Source organism: Mizuhopecten yessoensis, unplaced genomic scaffold (assembly GCF_002113885.1).
Source record: "Mizuhopecten yessoensis strain PY_sf001 unplaced genomic scaffold, ASM211388v2 scaffold9073, whole genome shotgun sequence".
NCBI classification, from domain to species: domain Eukaryota; kingdom Metazoa; phylum Mollusca; class Bivalvia; order Pectinida; family Pectinidae; genus Mizuhopecten; species Mizuhopecten yessoensis.
Genome location: NW_018407865.1, coordinates 492,076 through 514,375, shown reverse-complemented (window position 1 = coordinate 514,375; position 22,300 = coordinate 492,076). Strand labels below are relative to the sequence as shown.

At 37.3% G+C, this 22,300-nt stretch overlaps 1 protein-coding gene across 1 annotated transcript; it reads right to left on the bottom strand.

The window, feature by feature from the left end:
- Nucleotides 1-1,279: 1,279 nt before the first annotated feature.
- Nucleotides 1,280-22,211, bottom strand: LOC110457294. Its single transcript, XM_021508499.1, has 10 exons — nt 22,012-22,211; nt 19,525-19,693; nt 8,084-8,229; nt 7,605-7,722; nt 6,992-7,050; nt 6,575-6,691; nt 4,396-4,482; nt 3,670-3,736; nt 2,803-2,889; nt 1,280-1,840 (listed from the first exon to the last, which is right to left on the bottom strand). The coding sequence occupies exons 1-10, from the start codon at nt 22,120-22,122 to the stop codon at nt 1,764-1,766; spliced, it is 1,038 nt and encodes a 345-aa protein (XP_021364174.1). The 5' UTR covers nt 22,123-22,211; the 3' UTR covers nt 1,280-1,763.
- Between the last annotated feature and the right edge of the window lie 89 nt (nt 22,212-22,300).

Genomic DNA, 22,300 nt, shown 5'->3' with positions numbered 1-22,300 from the left:
GGGGAGGGGGGGGAATATATATTCTCTGACTTGAAGTAAGATGGTGGGCTTATTATAGGACAACGAAACAATATTTGTTGGTATTTTTCACTGAACTATGATAGACATTGGTGGGCTTATTAACAGGCATGGTCTTATTAGGAGATAAACATGGTAATTCTTCTAATGATTTTCAGAGTGAACATTTTCATGTTCGAATTGATGATACAATATTTCATAGTGAAGCAGTGTATGCACCGGGGTATTTTTTGCAAATCTTTGTAAATGCTGAATTAGCTTGAAAAATAAGTGTTCATATATTATGATATTTATATAACATCCAAGGAAATGAAAAATGATAAACGAGTAATATGCAAATGCTACTGGTGAAATTTCCCCACATCACATTTAATTTCTCTCTCTCTCTCCTTCTCTATACATATATATACTAATATATTAAGTCTCCTCATCTCATTATCCCCCTTTGTTTCACACCTATTGCACTTCAAACGATCTGGTAACAATAACAATGTACATACACACAGGATCCCTATATCATATTTTCTTAAAGAAATATACAAAATGCCTAAAATCAATGTATACCACATAGATGCAGTGCCACTAGGAAAAAAATGTCCTCTTCTTTGCCTCTAGAAAGCACGAGGAGATAATCAACCAACACTGTCGGGTGGTACAGTGGATAGCCCACTTGCCTTTCATCAAGGCGGCCGGAGTTTGATTCCCTGATCAGACGTGAAAAGGTATGGGGTCACCTGCCCAACCACGTGGGTTTTCTCCGGGGTACTCTGGTTTCCTCCCACACATTAACATCCGGGAAAACAAGAGTGATTACTATAAGTTGAAATAACTTGTTTCATAATTGTTGTAAAATAAATAAAGTCTTTGTTCATACACAAAATGTATATTCATCTAACACTGTACATAACTAACGGGCCAGAAAGTTCAGACATACCGGCAGCTGAAGATCAAATTTTTTTTTTTGGTTCCTGCAAACAAACCAGGTGTAGATCCATTCCGTTATTTTTCAAACATAGCAATCCCCTTTTCCTGTGATTACAAGGGAATCGGAAACTGATTGGCACACCCTGTATTTGCTTGTTAAAATGCTTTAAAGTTGTAAAGAAAAACAATTAAATGAGAGGTTGGTATGGCTTCCTAGATCTGTCCTTGCAGACAGAACACCTGTCATTGTGGTATTATGTACTTCTGGAGAGAAAATAGTTATGCCTTGGCTATTTTATTCCTATAGACTAAAAAAAATTCTAGGCTAAAGGCCTTTTTTTGAGTATCATCTCACTGAAATATCCTAACCTACACATGATAGCATGGCACTTTAAATGGTTACATTATGTGTATGGTAACATTGTACAATCGATGACAAATCAAAACAACTGGTTGTTAGAAGCCTGATTAAAGTAAATCCCAACAAATGCATATTTCTTCATGAACAAATTAAATGCATGTATTCCAAATTTACTATGACTGCTGTAACTTGTAACTATGACTGCTGTTACCTGTAACTATGAATGCTGTGACTTGTAAATATGACTGCATGGTTACAGTTCAATATGAACTTGCACATATAAAATCATTAAATTTTCACTAAGCTTATAATCATCTGAACATCTGGTTTCTGAAAGTACAAAACATGAAAAATATTAAATGAAGGAAAAAGTTACTTCAAACACAAATTTGGTTATCCATTTGTGATGTAACTATCACAGATGCAATCTTTCCAGATGTCTCCTTCATCAAGCTACAGATCAAATCAGTGGATTATGATGTCGCTGTTTTCGTCCTGTGATCAAACTGGTAGATTCTGTTGCCGCTGTTTCAAATGCTGAAAATATATCAAGCAAAATAAAGTTAAGCTCATCAATCTAAAACGTTTCCCAAATTTTTACGTTATCTGTCTATATGTAGTCATCAATGGCCTTTAAAACCGGTCATACACCAAAGAAATACCTCTCCTCACAAAAAAATTCTTAAATTGTAGTTGATAATGAGATAACCTGTTGCTGATATCCACTGCAATGACCCAGTGAGTTTGATAACACACACTCTCTCAGCTCTTTGAATATAAGAATTACATTACAAACAAAAATCATATGAATCATAATCAATGGCTCTTTATGGGAAATTGTTTTTGAAACTTTGAATTTTAACAAAACCTGGTTTCTGTGAGAGTACACAAAAGGGCTTTATGAAAAGTTCTTTTTACACAACCAATAAGAGAGCTCTTATTGGTTGTGTAAAAAGAAGTTATCATTATCCATAGTTACCAACCCGAAGAAAATGTTTAGAAACACAAAAGGGCGATTGAAAGCAAATGTGACAAGAGGCCCAATTGGCCTGAATTGCTCACCTGGTATTAGTCTCATATCAGTAACTTTTTAAGTGGGCCAAGAGCAAACATATGAAACTGTGCTAAATTAAGCAACAGTCCAAATACAGGAATGTACCACCATCCAGGGCCTCTTGTTTATTGAAAAGAAGTTGCATGAAGAATTGAACTCATTTGACCCCTGTGATCTTGTTCATTTGAACAAACTTGGTAGCCCGGGTTAATTGATAGCCTTTACATAGAACTACTGTTCACTGATTGGCTGAAATTGGCATCTTGCATTCACACCCCTGTCCTACTCTAGTTCCATATTACTGCCCAATTTAGCATTTCTCCATTCATCCTGAACCTTTTGGTCATTCAGAAGAAGTTGCTTAAATCATTTACTAGAGGTAATATATGTGGTGAAAGAAGACGATAGTTTGAACACTCACAGTACATAAACCTGTAATACCTACCAATCTCTTTAAGTCCATTTCCAAAATTCTTGCAGACAATATACAGTTCCACCATCATTATCAGCCAAACCAGTAAGGCCAGAATACCTGAAAACAATCAACCAAGGATTAAAGTAATTTTTCCATAAAAAAACCCAACGTTGTACATTAGTGTTGGTGATCAGCAGACATTTAAAGTCTTGGCCAAGACCCTCAGCAGACATTTGAAGTCTTGGCCAAGACACTCAGCACACATTTGAAGTCTTTGTCAAAGCTTGCAGCAGGCAGCAGACATTTGAAGTCTTAGTCAAGACTCTCAGCAGACATTTGAAGTCTTTGTCAAAGCTTGCAGCAGGCAGCAGACAATTGAAGTCTTTGTCAAGACCCTCAGCAGACATTTGAAGTCTTGGCCAAGACCCTCAGCACACATTTGAAGTCTTCTTGTTTCGGAGCACAAAAGGCAACAAGGAAACATGAATTAAGTTTTGCATTTCACTGAAGTACCAAGTTTTTAAAAGTTCTGTGATGAAAAGGATCTTCAATAAATTTAGTACCTTCAGGAAAGGTCTAAACTAAATTTAGCTATAATACAATGTATAGATTTTAAAGACACAACTTCATTTCCACTATTGGACCCTGCCCCTCTGCCCCTAAAGGACCACAGTTTTGGTGTATACATCATTTGATTCCCCATGGCCAGCGCATGCTTCAGGCAAAATTTAGTTAAAATTTCCACTTGATTTCGATTATTGGGACTCATCGCAATTTTCCTCCTCCTCCTGCCTACTAAAATCTTTTGTGTCTGGGAATCAACTTTCATGTATACACTTATGATATACCATTGTGACTGATACAGAGATCCTTGCCCCAGTTTTTTAGAGTACAGACCTGCAGTCAGTACGGCATAAGTAATGGTTTCACTCTGCTTCAGGTTATCATCAATGTTCACATACTCCTGCCAAAAGAAAAGAAAAAAATAATAAAAAAGAACAGATACCAGAACTGTAGAATTGTTTAATATTGTTTGTAGCTCAATTATCATATGATCAATTAGAAGACTGTCATGCTCTTTAGTATGAAGCACTGAGACCATTATTATCACCATTTGGAGAACCAGGAGGACTGTCGCCTTCAGATAGATATCACCTCTATATGCTGGTCATCATATTATAAAAGTCTCCTTTAAATGAAGGTAAGCCTTGTACAAAGATTACAATCAGAAGAAGAAATAAGGAGACAAAAGTGACGGTCATCTCTGATAAAGGGACTATCACCCTCTAATAAAACACTGTCACCCTCTCATAGAGACTATCAGCCTCAGATAAAGATATTTTTACATTTAGATAACGAGACTATCACCCTCTGATGAAAAGACTGTCACCATGGATAAAGATACTGTTTGTATTAGAAATAAGTATGAGGCTGCCAACCAAGATAAATATATATGTATAGCTAGTCCAGTTCAAATTGTAATTTAATCAACAACTTTTTTAATTGCTATCTGGCCATTTATTATGTTATGATCAACAAGTACACTGACAATTTATTAGTAAGGGTCTCAATGTGTGTCTCAAAGCTACCCTTGTGAGAGGTATGACCGGTGGTATGTCTTACATTGGCTATTTTGTAGATATAGTAGGAAGGCTTTGCCAGTCCAAGGAAGGCGAACACAAATGCTCCTGATCGCCATTCTTTCTTCAGCTACAACAATAAGTACACCTTATTAACAAGAGGCCGTAGGGACCTGTATCTCCCACCTGGATCTTTATGCCTAGTGTAGGTATATTATAAGGTTAAGCCAGACCCTAGGGCGGGGATCTCGATAATTTCCAAGTTAAAAATCCTTTTTGGCCCCACCCCTCAGACCAGGGGTCAACCCTTCAACTGCTACAATTTTGAATCCTGAACTACCAAAATGTGCTCCAAACCAAATATGGTTGATATCCTTGACTTTGTTTCAGAGAAGAAGTACCGTTTTGACCAAATTACCCCTTTTTGACCCCACCTCTCAGCCTTCCATTTGTAAAATTCTATATCCCCATCACCTGAGAATGCTCCAAACAAAATATGGTCGATATCTATCTCTTATTCCCAGCAACATGGCTTATTTACCCCTTTTTCGTCCTGCCCCTCAGAACCCCCCGGCGGTCAGCCCCTTCATTTGTACAATTTTGAATGATTACTACCTAAAAATGATTCCAACCAAATGCGGTTCATATCCATCTTTTGGCTCCAGAGAGGTAGATGCTTAAAGCAATATGGTCAAAATATCCCTTTTTGTCCCTGTCCCTCAGCCCCCCAGGCGGTCAGCCCCTCCATTTGTATAATTTGAATCCCCACCACCTGAGAATGCTTCCAACTAAAAATGGTTGAGATCCTTCTCTTAGTTCTAGAGGAGAAGTCTTTGAAAGCAATACGGCCTTATAACCCCTTTTTGTCCCACAAGGGGGGTCAATCCCTCCATTTGTACAATTTTGAATCCCCACCACCTAGGGATGCTTCCAGTCAAATTTGGTCAAATCCAATAAGTGGTTTAGAAGGAGAACACGTTTGAAGAAGTTTTTTGACTGAAGGACGACGGACGGCACGATACGGCATGAGCTCAACTTGGTCCTTCGGACCAGGTGAGCTAATAAATCAGTCCTCAATTAGTTTGAAAATACAGGTATAAATGTACATGATATTTCAAAGTCAAGTACTGTGGATATATATAAACCTACCACATGTAAAAATGCTGTAAAACACTCTAAATCTCGCAGTCAGCCATCACTGGTTTATTTTAAAATGTATTTTCACTGATGGTTTAGGCAAAATACAGGAAGAATCAGTGTTGATAATACAGTAAAATCCCACTTACTCAAACACGTGGGGACCAGGTCAATAGTTCGAGGAATACATGGTATTCAAGTAATCCGAGGATGGTCTTAGATTGTCAAGTATATGTCTGTCAAATCTTGAGTGATAATAATAATTAAACATATGAATGTATTGTAAAATGGTACTTATGCTATTATTAAGCATGTCGCCGATAACGGTAAACTGTAGACTTAGCCCAAGGTATTTTCACAGTGCCGCTGTGATACACAGGTAAAACAAGTCAGGCGTGACACACAGGTAAAACAAGTCAGGCGTGACACACAGGTAAAACAAGTCAGGCGTAACATATGTCACACCTGTTCGACAAATAGTTAGGATTGAAACTATGTCCATGAAGAGTCGGGGACAAAATTTTGTTCGAGGAATAACGGTTCGACTAATCCGCGGCAACTTTACAAAGAATATGTACAAACTCAGTCGGGAACAAACAACCCTTTCATCGAATGAGAGCCAGGGGTATGCCAGTAAACCGAGTTCGAGGAGGTGGGGTTTTACTGTACATGTATACTGTCTAGAAAGTCATTAGATGAACTTATTGTTCTGTGACTTCTCCTTAACAATCTGATTTATTGGAGAAATCAGGAATAGTTGATATTATTTAAGAATCGAGACTGATGAAATCCAATAACAGCAGGATTTACATTCGTTTCCACCGGATGTACAGCAACACCTCGCGTCAGCTCACTTTCAAAGCATAACATTACGATAGAAGTTGTTTCTCTTTGTACGGTCCAAGCTATAAATTGCCGATTTATGGCTTCGTGTGGGAGGGTGGGAGAATATTTTCGAATGCGTGAGATTTATGGCTCACGTGGCGTGAGACATGTTCCAGAGTGAGTAAGGACGGCTCAGCGTGATATTTTGTCTCACGCCGTGATAGTTGGCAACCCTGATAACAGTACTACTGTCTACTCACCACAACAGAGCCGAGTATATTCCAGAGAATCGAGTATGGGATTCCGACCCCGAGCACAACCTGTTCTAGGACGTTCAAACTGGTGCCCTTCCTCAATACCAGGACTACCATGCTCACCTGTAAAACACACACAGCATACTTCAACAGTATAACAGTATCTCTCATCAAACACACCTGCAATTATTTCTGTCATGCAAAATCACATTTTCTCCACATGATTATATTTCCCTATTGCCATTGACTTTCAGCTTTTGATGTTGGTATTTGTTCTTAGATCCATTTGATAAATGTTTCAGTTAAATTTAACATATATGGTCAGTCTTTGAAGCAAACAGGAATATCTGTTCCCCTTCAGTCAATCTCATTCATCTGTGGCTTCCCAAACATAAAAAACTTTGAGGTGAATGTTTTACTTACCGTTACTTGAACATCAAATTTCAATGCACAGGAAAATATTGAAGCTTGGGCATAAAGATCTGAAAAATTAAAAGAAGGATGATCTAGACATATTGACAATTGTCTGATTCCTGGTTCTGGTTGTAGTTTATTTAGCCACTTTTATCATACACAAGAAATATGTTAATGATATTTAAACAAGGGAAACCAGCGGAAATCTAATCTTATAATTTTCGTAAAATGGTCTTTTTGTATTTTCTACTCAAACAAACAAATGCTCCAATTGACTATTGGAATATATTGATCTGTTACATACAAGCACAAGATGATTATTTTAAGCAGTATGCAATGTGGGAGACATCAATGTGGGAGACATCATTGTGGGAGACATCATTGTGGGAGACATCAATGTGGGAGACATCATTGTGGGAGACATCATTTAGGATTGCTTACAGAGATTTCTTTTACCTAGTTTTACAGTCGAATACACGCTGTCCCCCTATTTTCCCCAAAAGATGAACAAATGAGAAATATCTTTCCAATGTTTATGAAAGTAATACTATATTTTCCCAAATTCTACAGGAACAGGCTGTTGTAATATTTATGTAGAAAAGAATCACTGGCTTATACTGACGCTGTAGAAATTCTGAGGCTCCCACGATCCTGAATTGCAGGTAACCAAAGTCACGAGCCACTGCCCACGCTAGGACGATGTTTGGAGGAGCCAACACACACGTCAGTATCATGCGTACCTGTTGTCAAGAAATTACTACAATTAATCAAATGATACAGAAGTGGTTTCTGAAATCCATGTTTGTTTGTTTATGAACCACAAATTTATAGGTAATTTCTTTTACAGGAGTTAAATCAATTAAATTAACAGTACATATTTTTTAAGAGGGGCAGCCAAAGTCTAAGTACCATTATATATATATATAATTGAGGAAAATCTTTACAACAAACCTTATATAATACCCTGGTTAATTTCAACACTTTTCAAAAACTATTAAAAAATAGTACATACTGGTGCACATTAAGAGAGTTGAATTAAACTTTCCTTCAGCAAATCCTTTCAAAAAGAGATTAGGGCATTTAATGTGTAAGGGTGATTACCAATTTAAATGTTTTTCTGCCATTAACATTCACTCCATACTCCACTGTACAGTAGAGGACGATGACTATGATAGCAATGATAAGGACGTACAGCTCATAGATCCTCTCACGGAGCACACCGTGGAACGCATAAAACAGGCAGAACACTGAAACGAAAAACATAAACTATAGAACAAACAAGCTATAATTAGAGTGTGCCAGATGATGATCGGAAGTTCCACTGGATTTAGCAGTGGAAACCTTCACTTGAGATTTAAACATCGTTTTTGTTGATGAAACAAGAGGCCCAGGGGCCTTAATATCTCACCTGGTATTTTATTTTCAATTTAAAACAGTACCATACAGGTTTATCAAATGAGTACAAGAAACAAAGTTGCAAGAAGAACTACATGTAAATCTGTTTTGGTGGGTAAGATACCAAGAAAATGAGTTTCCATCTAATGTCCCAAGGAGGGATTGCAACAAGAGGCCCAAGAGGGCCTGTATCGCTCACCTGAATATTTAAGCAGCCATAGCAAAATACTCATTAAATATTATCCTGTACTACAAATATTTCACTCGCAAACTTTGTTGGCTCCATCTGTTGAAACTACCACCCAAATATTATTATATGGTTCTATGCTTTTTGGTTCTTCTTAAGAAGTTGTATGACATATTTGACCCCTGTGACCTTATAAGGAGATCTAGGTTATTTTCATTTTCAAACTTTGTCAGGCCCCATCCCAGGAAGCTACCAGCTAAATATAAAACTTTGCTCTAAGATTATTCAGAAGAAGTCGTTTAATTGTTTGACATATTTGACCCCTGTGACCTTGTAAGTAGGTCAAAGTCATTTTCTTTTTTACACTTTGTCAGGCTCTATCCCAGGAAACCACCAGCCAACTATGAAGATTCTATACATTTTAGTTCTTCAAAAGAAGTAATTTGAAGTGATGCACATTTGACCCCTGAGACCTTGAAAGAAGGCCAAGGTCATTTTCATTCTCAAACATTTTCTTGCTCTATCCCAGGAAGCAACCAGCCAAATATGAAGATTCTATACCCTTCAGCTTTTCAGAAGAAGTCGCTCGAAGTGTTTGACTCTTTTGACCCTTGAGACCTTGAAAGTAGGTCAAGGTCATTTTCATTCTCAAACTTTGTTGGGCTCTAATCCCAGGAAACCACCAACCAAATATGAAGATTTTATACCTTTTAGTTCTTCAGAAGAAGTCGTTTGAAGTGTTTGACATATTTGACCCCTGTGACCTTGAAAGTAGGTCAAGGTCATTTTCATTCTCAACCTTTGTCAGGCTCCTTCCAACAAAGATTTCAGTGAAATATCATGACTCTAGGCCCGTTTGTTCTTCAGAAGAAGCTGTTTAAGGATCCCCGTCCCAGCCAGAGCAAAACACAAAAGAATTCCACTGTTGTTTTTCAGTGTTAGAGTCATCTGCCCCTGATTATCAAATAAAATGTATTTTGTTTCATTTTGTTCCATTGACATTTTTTTTTAAATCGAAATTTCATAATATCCCAAATAATCTGAAGAAACTAACGCAAGGTATGGGTTATTGTTCAGAAATGAATTGATTATGCAATAGCGATGCCATAGAAAAAAAAACAATGACTCATTACATTTTTAGACGGAGGGACGGGGATCCTTAAAAGTTGACGGATGACACCGGACAACGGACGGACGACGGACACCGCACCATGACATAAGCTCACTTGCCCTTTGGGCAGGTGAGCTAATTATAAACAAAAAATTAAATAAAAAATTATTTCATCTCAGGACACTTCTGTTGACCAGGTAGCACTGTCGGTTAAAGTGTAGTATAATAGAATTATCTTTCTACATATAGTCCAAAGTTCAAATTGGGGTGTAGCCCAGATGATTTTTGACATTCAGAACACTGTTGTTTGTTGTAATTTGTTAATTNCGTTCTTCAGAAGATGTTGTTTAAAGGAAACGTTGACGGACGAGGACGGACGGACGGACAGACGACGGACGCCGCGCCACGGCATAAGCTCACTTGGCACTTCGTGCCAGGTGAGCTAAAAATGCTCCAGCAGAAGTTTAATGAAAATCCCTTCATTAAAAAACAAGAGGCCCAGAGGGCCTGTATCGCTCACCTGAATATTTAAGCAGTCATAGCAAAATATTCTCATCAAATATTATCCTGTACTACAAATATTTCGCTCGCAAACTTTGTTGACTCCATCTGTTGAAACTACCACCCAAATATTATTATATGATTCTATGCTTTTTGGTTCTTCTTAAGAAGTTGTATGACATATTTGACCCCTGTGACCTTATAAGGTGATCTATGTTATTTTCATTTTCAAACTTTGTCAGGCCCCATCCCAGGAAGCTACCAGCTATATATTATAAAACTTCGCTCTAAGATTATTCAGAAGAAGTCATTTAATTGTTTGACATATTTGACCCCTGTGACCTTGTAAGTAGGTCAAAGTCATTTTCTTTTTTACATGTTGTCGGGCCCTATCCTAGGAAACCACCAGCCAAATATGAAGATTCTGTACCCTTCAACTTTTCAGAAGAAGTCGCTCGAAGTGTTTGACTCATTTGACCCTTGAGACCTTGAAAGTAGGTCAAGGTCATTTTCATTCTCAAACTTTGTCGGGGTTTACCCCAGGAAACCACCAACCAAATATGAAGATTTTATACCTTTTAGTTTTTAAGGAGAAATCGTTTGAAGTGTTTGACACATTTGACCCCTGAGAACTTGAAAGTAAGTCAAGGTCATTTTCACTCTCAAACTTTGTCAGGCTCTATCCCAGGAAGCCACCAACCAAATATGAAGATTCTATACCTTTCAGTTCTTCTTCAGAAGTCGTTTGAAGCGTTTCACATATTTGACCCTTATGACCTTGAAAGTAGGTCAAGGTCATTTTCATTCTTAAACTTTGTCGGGCTCTATCCCAGAAAGCTACCAGCCAAATATGAAGATTCTATACCTTTCAGTTCTTCAGAAGAAGTCGTTTGAAGTGTTTGACATATTTGACCCCTGTGAATTTGAAAGTAGGTCAAGGTCATTTTCATTCTCAACCTTTGTCAGGCTTCTTCCAACAAAGATTTCAGGGAAATATTATGACTCTAGGCCTGTTCGTTCTTCAGAAGAAGTTGTTTAAGGATCCCCGTCCCAGCCAGAGCAAAACACAAAAGAATTCCACTGTCGTTTTTCAGTGTTAGAGTCACCTGCCCCTGATTATCATTTTGACAATTTTGTTATCTTCCCTTGAATAGATTTTGTTTGAATAACGTTTTGACTACAGAGTTGTGTCCCTTGCATTGAAAGTCTCCAATCGCGAAAGTGTGGGCAAAAAAAGCTGTCGTAACGATATAAACAACGTCTTGGCAGTGATGGCCGACATAAAGCCAGATGTAAAATCGGCCGTTTCAAATGTAAACTAAACGCATTAACTGACAATAATAACAAACATAACGATGTCCAATATTAACTGCTAGACCAGGACTATGCGACAAAACAAAGTGACACTCGTTCACACATTGAAGTGACGCGCTGGCTACTGAGGCCCTTACTAAGCTTACTGACAATTTTACTGATGAGCCGACATCGACGTCCGATGAGGATCCCTCCAGTACTAGTGATCACGAATACGCCAATAACTTTTTAACCTGGTCACAGGGTAGACGAGTGGTTGAACTCGCGATGTTATCTGAATACCTGGACCAGAAAAGTTGTAAGGAATGCGGTACTAGGCTACGGTTGTGCAATTACCCAACAGGAAAGACATTTTGGCCTGGGAAGTATTTTATACATCACAATAGTCAGGATTATATTCTATATTTGTTATGACATGTAAATGCCCAATAGGCTTATATTTCAAGTTCATTTTTATACCACAATATTGTATGTTGTTATTTGTACATAATGTAAAAGTTTATTATTGTTGTATAGTGTCATATTTGTTAAACCACAATATATGTTGTTATCTGTATATAATGACAAAGTTTATTATTGCTATATAGTGTGATATTTTTAATATCACAATATGGTACCTATGTTGTTATCTGTACATAGTGTGAAAGTTTATTATTGTTTTGTTCAGAATGTAAAAGTTTATTATTGTTGTATATAGTGTGATTTTTTTAAATTTCACAACATAGTATGTTATTTGTACATTATGTAGAAATTTATTATTGTTGTGTAAATACAAATTAAACCTTGTTTAATGTAATTTATGAATGTCCTAGTAATACTTTGTTTTTTATTATGTTTCAATATCATGAATTTTAAAGTACTGTATTAATTGTATCTATGGTTGATATGAGCAGACGCTGACCATTAGAAGGAGGTGAGAAGGTCAAAAGTCGTATGAATTTGTGGCTATTGTTAGCACCCTATATAAGAACATGCACTAGCTGACCCTAGATCACAAGCCTACTGAAGATAATGGAAGAACAAGGTGTGTACCTTATTTTTTCATCATGATCTAATTTTTGAAAAATATCTGAAAGTGAATTTTATTACCCACCACCTCCCCTTTTGGCCTCCTAGCTTCTCAATATGATTATTACTTCTTAAATGGGCAATTTATAACCCCATCTAAGACTTTAAAAGTACATTGCACAGCGTTTTCTTACCCCATCTAATACTTTAATTTTAAGTACATTGCATAAAAACTTTAAAAGATTAAGTTTTAATATAAACATGACGTTTTTTAATAAAAACGGCCATTTTCAATTCTTACAAGCTTGCCATGGTGATATTTACTTGGAATCAGGCGTTAAGTATGTGAAACTTTGTTATTGTTGTTCATTGTGACACCTTTGCTATGACACAGTAAAGTACATTGTTTGTTATAATGTTATTCATACACAATGTGCAATTTTGTTTTATACTGGTTATTACATTTGAAGTAATTTTATTGGTTGGTAATGCCTACTATATTACATTCGTATATAAAAAGTGCTATATTGTATGTTGTAAATTGTATATATGACTTTTTGAGATTTATAATTATTATTAGTACAAATGTAAGAGTTGTCTCTCTTTTTTGTTTAGTTTTTTTGTATCTTTATAATTTTTTATAAAATAATTAAGTCTGCAAGATATTTATTTTTTGTCACCTATATTCTCTTTTCGTTGATCTAAACGTGTTGCATTGGCACTCGGAATATCATTGATTCATGTAACGGGCATTTGTGTTTGTTTTAGTATTATTGTTATAAAATTACTCAGTTTTTTTGTGTTTTGTTCATCAATTTTGACATTATTATGAGTTTTTATGTGTTATATTTCTAATAAACCATTGTTTCATCAAATAAAATGTATTTTGTTTCATTTTGTTCCATTGACATTTTTTTTAAATCGAAATTTCATAATATCCCAAATAATCTGAAGAAACTACCGCAAGGTATGGTAGTATTTTCAGAAATGATTTAACTATTCCAATGTGTAACTACAGATCAATGACAGACAGGCCATACAAATTGGAACCAGTTGACAAATTAACCAATTGGCCAACATGACCAATTTGGCAACAGGTGAAAATGGTATGGACTGCCTGTCCATGTCCACTTCAGGGATCTACTCCGGACCTACCCAACCTAAACTCCGGACCTACCCAACCTAAACTCCAGACCTTTCCAACCTAAACCATGATTCTCAAATATATTTATACCTAAAAAAAAACGACAACTTCACAAGAGTCTGGTAGGGTTAGTGATGGGAGATCAGGGGGTGTTAAATATAGTGACAAGGAATAAACCAAAAGAGTAGGTCAAATGTTGAGATATCCTAAGATTGGTTCTATACATGTCCTTTTGATTTTGTTGCCGGCCAAGCAAGCACCAGGATTTCAAATATCTACAGAGATCTACTCCAGTAATTAACAGAGTCTCCAACATATTTATACCTACACAAAAAATGACAACTTCACAAAAGAATCATATAATTTGCATATAAAACTGCATAAAATGCCTTGTAGTCTGATTCGGGACCTACTTCGGACCTCCCCAACGTAAACAGTACTAATCTCTTAATCTCCAACATATTTATACCTAGATAAAAAATGGCAACTTTAGGAGAGTATCATTTAATTTGCATGTATACTAATAAAATATGGATAACAGTCATGGGAGAAAACTTTCTATACATGTAATACTGGAATAATAGCTGGAACAAGTGTTATGAGGGTAAATTTTATCAGTACAGTGAATAAAAGTAAAGTAAAATAAAAGTAATAATAAACAAATGAATTAAATCAAATTTTATTTCATCTCAGGACACTTCTGTTGACCAGGTAGGACTGTCGGTTAAAGTGTAGTATAATAGAACTATCATTCTATATGATACTGATAGGTCCAAAGTGGATGATTTGCGACATCCAGAACACTGTTGTTTGTTGTAATTTGTTAATTTGATGTTTAATAATTTTCCCATGAAAGTCCCGCAAGGTATGGTAGTATTTTCAGTAATGATTCAAATGTGTAATTTCAGTAGTATAGGGATCCCTATATCAAAGGGATCAAGGAGTTTCAAAAGAGTAGGTCAAATGTTGAGATACCCTAATTGGTTTCCACTCTCCTCAGAGGTATCTCAGCTTATTTATCACTCTCCTCAGAGGTATCTCAGCTTATCAGGGATCTACTCCGGACCTGCCCAATAGTTATCCTGAGTCTCCAACATATTTATACCTACACAAAAACCGACACCTTTACAAGAGTTTCATATAATTTGCATATAAAATAATAACTGCATGAAATACATTAAGGTCTGATTCAGGGATCTACTTCGGACCTCCCCAACGTAAACAGTAATAATCTCTAAATCTCCAACATATTTATACCTAGATAAAAACTGGCAACTTTCCAAGAGTATCACATAATTTGCATATAAACTGATAAAATATGGAAAACAATCAAGGGAAATAACTCTTCCATACAATGTAATAGCTTAAAAGTTCTATTTTCAATTAAAGATTAGGCATATTTGAAAAGTTTGGGGTGCCAGATCTAATTTATTATATCAACACATACATTTTTTCTAATTTTTCACCTATTTCTATTACATTATTCCAAACCAAGTTAGCCGGATCAAGCTGGTCAATATAATGGAGACCTGTGATCATATTGGAAAAATGTCATAATAGTCCTACTCTTGTAGTTCTTGCATTTTTTATTATTAATTCCTTAATAATGTTATTATAATACAGTGGAACCCACTTATTATGATATCAGATGGTGATAACAACCTGGTTGTTAAAATATATTTTTTCCATGTACCATCTTCTAAATAAACTGCACAAAAAAAACATGTTTATTATGATAATTGGTCAAACATGGGACCTGGCCGCTTCTCGTAGTATTTTTTTCTGCTGGGAATGGATTTTTATAAACTAAAAACTCAGGTAAGTTGTCCATATGTTACATCCAGCTTACTGTACATCACCCAAGGTGATTGTTACACAGTGTAGCCAAACTACCCAGGTAGATTTTTCATTGTGCAGTGGCGGATCCAGGGGGGGGGGGTCACCTGGCGCATGTGACACCCCACTGTCTGTGACCAGAATTTTGTTTTAAGTAGTGAAATAAAAGACTGTGTCGATCGTGTGACACCCCCTAGCACTGTTCGGTGTGCGCACTAAGGCTACACATCACCTTTTTACCATTACGCATACATTTAACACCATATTACTCATTGAGAGGTATATCACAAATTTATACGACTGGAACATCAAGTCCTCACAAATGGATAACCTCTTCTCCCCTTTCCAATTAGACTCGCCCTCATAACACTAGCTTTTTATTGTTCACTAGGATCGACACCCTCCTCAACGAACTCTGCCCTCGGGAAGATTTACCTGTTGGGATGTGAATTATACCTGAAACATCCCACACTTCAAATCTCCATATTTTATGCAGAACTCCGCATTTTTCATAAGTGATGATTATAATAAGTAATGACTGCTTATTATATCTAGGTTTCAATCTACATTTTTGATTTTCATAGGTGACCGACAATTCAACCAAAATAAGAAATACAAACACAAAAGTATACAGACAGTAGGCTAGCTTTGTATTCAGGACGCAAACGTCAGATGACCTAGCTACAGTAACTTTGTATTCAGGACACAAGCGTCAGATGACCTAGCTACAGTAACTTTGTATTCAGGACACAAACTACAAACACAAAAGTATACAGACAGTAGGCTAGCTTTGTATTCAGGACGCAAACGTCAGATGACCTAGCTACAGTAACTTTGTATTCCGGACACAAACGTCTGATGACCTAGCCACAGTAACTTTGTATTCAGGACACAAACGCCTGATGACCTAGCTACAGTACCTTTGTATTCAGGATACAAACGTCTGATGACCTAGCTACAGTACCTTTGTATTCAGGACACAAACGTCTGATGACCTAGCTACAGTAACTTTGTATTCAGGACACAAATGTCTGATGACCTAGCTACAGTAACTTTGTATTCAGGACACAAGCGTCAGATGACCTAGCTACAGTAACTTTGTATTCAGGACACAGACGTCGGATGCCCTAGCTACAGTAACTTTGTATTCAGGACACAAACATCATATGACCTGGCTACAGTAACTTTGTATTCAGGACACAAACATCAAATGACCTGGCTACAGTAACTTTGTATTCAGGACACAAACGTCGGATGACCTGGCTACAGTAACTTTGTATTCAGGACACAAACGTCTGATGGCCTAGCTACAGTAACTTTGTATTCAGGACACAAGCGTCAGATGACCTAGCTACAGTAACTTTGTATTCAGGACACACACGTCTGATGACCTAGCTACAGTATCTTTGTATTCAGGACACAAACGTCGGATGACCTCGCTACAGTAACTTTGTATTCAGGACACAAATGTCTGATGACCTAGCTACAGTAACTTTGTATTCAGGACACACACGTCTGATGACCTAGCTACAGTATCTTTGTATTCAGGACACAAACGTCGGATGACCTAGCTACAGTACCTTTGTATTCAGGACACAAACGTCAGATGACCTAGCTACAGTACCTTTGCTGTATTGTTTTCGGCCATCACATTTCAATGCTTGAAATAAGTAAGCCATGTGAGAAGCCTTTATCAACAAATCAGTGTCTACACAACTTTTAGAGAACTTGACAAAATTGTAGGCACACTGCATGTGGCGGACATGTTGTTTAAACTTACGTAATCCGTGATGCGATGGCCTTTGACACATGGATGAGGGGCGTTAATCATTTTGGCGCCAAAATTATAAAAAACACATGTTTTTTCACAGTAAAATAAAATTATTACTTTTACTGGATAATTACAATAATTTGATACGATAACTGTTTCACTATGTATAAGTTCATATTGAGAACGGCATTGTTCTGATGAAATTATGACTATTTGTTTACTCAGAGACATACATATTACATTGTAATATATACGTCTCTGGTTTACTTAATGATAACTGGTAAACACAACTTAGGGATTCTTAAAACAAGAGTACCACCCCCCTGTACACTACTCAAATTGGCAGTATTTAACAAGGTGAAAATAGTGTGATTTTAACCATTTGTTTTGGAAATATGATGGCGGATGGCGGTATGCGGTTTTTGCGTTACAACGGATGCATTAACATTGGGGAAATCAGTTCTGAATAAACTAATGGCAGTATGCGGGTTTGGCGGTTTAATGGGTGGCATTAAAACGGGGTTTTACTGTATATGAACACAAGAGGCCCAGATAGCCTGTATCGGTCACCTGGATATCTAATCAATCATGGCAAAATATTCTCCAAATGAGATCCAAGGGAATATGCCAGACCCCAAGGCCAATACTTGTAGCATATCTGTATTAGATATTTTATGCCCAGCAATTTAATGTATGGTTATGGGGTGAGGTTCTCAACAGCTTCCAAGCTGTGACTCAGAAACTAGGTCCCTAGGGTTGTGGCCAGACCCCAGGATCAATTCTAATATCATGACTGCATTCCTCTCTTTATGCCCAACAACTGTTTATATAGTTTTGGGGTGGGGATCTTAACCATTTCAAAGTTATGACCCAGGGGTTAAGTCTCCAAGGGTGGGGCAGACCCCAAGGCCATCCTGGAAGCATATGTGCATTCATCTCTTTATACTCAGCAATTGGCCCCACCATTTTACAGTAGGGATCTCAACCATTTTTAAGTAATAAACTTTTTTGGGCCCCACCCCTTAGCCGGGGGGTTTGCCCCACCATTTGTACAATTTTGAATCACCAACATCTAGGGATGTTTCCTGTCAAATATGGTTGATATCCACTTCTTAGTTCCAGAGAAGAAGTCGCTTAAAGCAATATAGCCAAATTGACCCCTTTTGGCCCCGGCCCTCAGCCCCCTTGGGAGTCAGCCCCACCATTTGTACAATTTTGAATCCCCACCACCTAGGGATGCTTCCAGTCAAATTTACTTGAATTCCAATAAGTGGTTAAGAAGTCGTTTAAAGAAATTATTGACGGACGAACGACGGACGCAACGGTATGGCATAAGCTCACCTTGGTCCTTTGGACCAGGTGAGCCAAAAAGGAGAAAGAATTTCAATTTTCCTCTATTTCCCTTATTGGGCCTCGGTACAGAAGGAGAAGGATCTTTAATGTTTTCCTCTATTTCCCCTAATGGGCCCCTCCCATCTGCCCCAAAGAGGGGGGCCAACACACCCCAGTTTATACAAAATTAAACCATGCTTCAGACTGCATTTGGTTTAAATCACTTCACTTGTATAGCGGGAGAAAAAATTCCTCTATTTCCCCTATTGGGCTCTGCCCCCAGAGGGGCCACACCCTCCGTTTATACAAACTTGAGGCTCCTTTGTCCAAAGATGCTCTAGAACAAATTTGGTCAAAATCCTTCTATTGGTTGAGAAGAAGAAGATTTTAAAAGACTTCCCTATTTTCCCCCTATTTGGCCCTACTCCTCTTCCCCCAGAGGGACCATATCCTCCGTTTATACAAAACTGAGAAGCCTTTGGCCAATCATGCTCCAGACCAAATTTGGTAAAAATCCTCTGAGCTGTTAACCCTTTCACCACTGTAGACCATAATGGACTCATCCATATCAATGTATGGTAGGGTCTACTAAAGTTACATAGGGGTGAAAGGGTTAAGGACTAGTAGCGTTTTAAAGGAAAAAGTTGACGGACGTCGGATGACGGACGCCGGACGCTGCGCCATGGGCATAATTTAGCTCACTTGGCCGTTCGGGCCAGGTGAGGTAAAAAGAAATGATGTGCAACAACAACACTGAATCCGGTACAAAATATGATGTTTGATTTACATCCTACGTGCTGACATGTTTCGGCAAAAGAGAGGCCGTCTTCAGAGCACAGTTACATGTTTTGCAACTATGGTACAATGACACTTAAGGTAATTTTTTTAACATTTTTTTTTGTTAGTTATCGATATCTCATAAACAATTACTCTAGTAAATTACCTGCATTGATCAGAAGTAGAAGAGCGAAGGTGAAGTCGGGAACCTCCGGGTCATTCTTGATGACTTCAATGAAGCTGTACAGTGTCAAACCAATAGCTGTCAATATATTGACAGTTGTAACCAGAAGAAACGTCAACTCAGTACGACTCAGTCCAGCAAAGGTCTTGGTCTGGTGTATATAACAATTAACAAAACAGATATATACAGGTACATTAAAGATTTGACCGCAATAGCAATATTCCTGGTAGAATCTTAACATTGAAAATTATTTGTACTCTGAAGTTAGAAAAGAATAACTGCTAAAATACTCAATTTGAGCACAGACTTGGATACAAATGTAAGGCAGGAACTGGTGATACACACAAACAGGAACCTTTTTTACAACTTAAGTTGGACAGGAAACGGTGTTACTACCAACATAATTTGAGAAGATGTACATAGCATTATCCATGCTTACTGTACAGGTGAATATACTTCAATCTTAATACAATTTCTCACGTACAGCTAAAGCAGTGTGTGTTTAATATTAGGCATTTAATAAGTTAAAAGTTTAAAAAAAATTGTTGTAATGTTTAATGTTGGTAAGGTCTTCTGGTCACTCTGCAAACGTTTTGCAGACAGGAAAGCAATTACATCGTGGCTGTGGTTTTAAAGTGTGCTCTAACCAGGTATAACTGCATGATCGAGCTACATGATTATTAATGTATCTTACTCTGGTATCGACCCACAGGTGTTTGCTTTGTCAACAAATGAAAAAAAAAAAAGCGAGATGAGTGCAAAAGATGTGCATTAATTAGGTTGCCTTGCAAGCTTCAGCTGTAGGGGATTTTCCTTTAGCTCAGCGGTAGAGCATCGCGCTGGAGAGCCAAGGGTCGTGGGTTTGAGCCCCAGCGACGACACAATCTTTTTCACTACTTCTCATCCCACTATAAACTGATGCTGTTAACGCTCCCGGTCAAGGTAGAAATTAAAGCCCCTAGTGGGGAGCTCGATTCAAAGAACCTGGTTTGGTTTTGAAAAAGGGGAGAATAGTGTAAAAGATGTGCATTGATTAGGTTGCCTTGCAAGCATCAGCTGTAGGGAATTTCCCTTTAGCTCAGAGGTAAAACATCGGGCTGAGAGACAATTAAGGGGTTGCGGGTTCGAGCCCTAGAGACGGCAAGATTACTAGGCTCGTCTCTAGTTTATATACGAACAGCTCTGATGGATCAACTGTTCCAACTGTTTGGAACGTGATAAATGAATGCATCCCAGCGGTATCCAATAGTACAATTTCCTCGGGTTACCAATTTCCGCGCACTTAAGAAGGATCCGCGATATAGTACTCATAACGGCAGAAAAATGTTGAAATTACAGATGACTGTCATTAACATGTATACAATCTACTAATGGAAACAAAAAAAATAGCAACATAAAACTGTATTTTAAAAAAATCAGAACAAACAATTTTTGACAAATTTCTCCTGACGGAAGTAGTCTGTGTGTCTATTTTGATTTAGTGTTCAAAGAAAGATAACTCGAATACACTATAAAGAAATTCTCTACAGTGACCTGCAAGAACAAAAGCTTCGTTTGGAATAAAAAAAATATCTTTGATCGTCAAATTAATTATCAAAACATTTTTTTTTTAAATTCACATTTTTATTTGATTTTTCAAGATGTCAAATTGAACGAATTCATGTAATTTTATAAATTTATTTATTATATTTATTTAGTTATAATATAGAATCTGTTATTATTATTTTTCTGCAGTCTTATATCGGTTTTGGTTGATGGTAAGTTATTTCTCAATTTGTGCTGTTTAAAATTGGTGAAAATTGGAAGTTCATTGCATTACAAGGTTAACATTTCATTGAAAACACTGTTTATCGATATAAGAATGTCTCCTTGGCTCTTTGGAAGTGGAAAAAAATCGGCGAGGAGCTGTGGCTTCATTTGCATACGACATTTTCGTACGTTCGTCAGACTACAAAAAAGACCGGTTCATGACTGAAATATATCACCGTTTTTTCAGGTATGGGCTCATTTTGAGCAAGATAAAAAGTGCATTAAGGAAAACTGCATATTTATGCGTGTTTATTTAATCGGTGATTGTTTTCCGGACGAACTTTTTGATTTTTGTGTCAGTTTACAAACGATGGCCAAACGTCTAAAATGTCCTTGTGTTGTGTCCAGCAGGTCACGTAGTTACGCGATATAGCTTGATAAAATGGCTGCGGAATTACATAACGCGCGGAAACTGATGACTAGACGATACTAGTAGCAATTAATATTATGGTCAAGTCTGGAATTTGTACCCTGTCCCTATACCTCCAAACTTCCGAGGGACGCTCTGACCAACTGAGATAAATTGTTATCGGCAATCGAATAAGCCCATAATTTTGCATCAATCTCTGTGAAATAGTACCACTATTTTGTCGGACACACATCCACAAATTAGCATCCGGAAATGAATCGAAAGTAGAATTTATGTATGGTAACTCTTACCTGCCCCCACGACGTAGCTATAGATGTTTTGGGAACATCTGTGATTCCATATTTACTGTAACCTGTTGATTCCTCTTTCTCTTTCTGAGGATCGTTTGTGTTTTCTTCCATGGCTTTTAAATATAGGTGTACCTAATCAAAACATGTATGTTTTACATTGTAGCAGAAGTCATGTGAAAATGAAATCATAAACTGTGTCACAAAAACGCTTAAAGACGAAGGCGTCTATGCAAACGTTTTTGAAACGTAAATTTCATTGCTTCGGATAGTTTCTATGTTTATCCAATTA

Bases quoted from the DNA above. Each gene is read 5' to 3' on its own strand.
- LOC110457294 (XM_021508499.1), bottom strand. From the start codon at position 22,122: ATGGAAGAAAACACAAACGATCCTCAGAAAGAGAAAGAGGAATCAACA. The intron at 8,230-19,524 runs GTAATTTACTAG...TTTTCGTTTCAG, and splicing joins TCTACTTCTGATCAATGCAG to TGTTCTGCCTGTTTTATGCG. The intron at 6,692-6,991 runs GTAAGTAAAACA...TGTGTTTTACAG, and splicing joins AATTTGATGTTCAAGTAACG to GTGAGCATGGTAGTCCTGGT.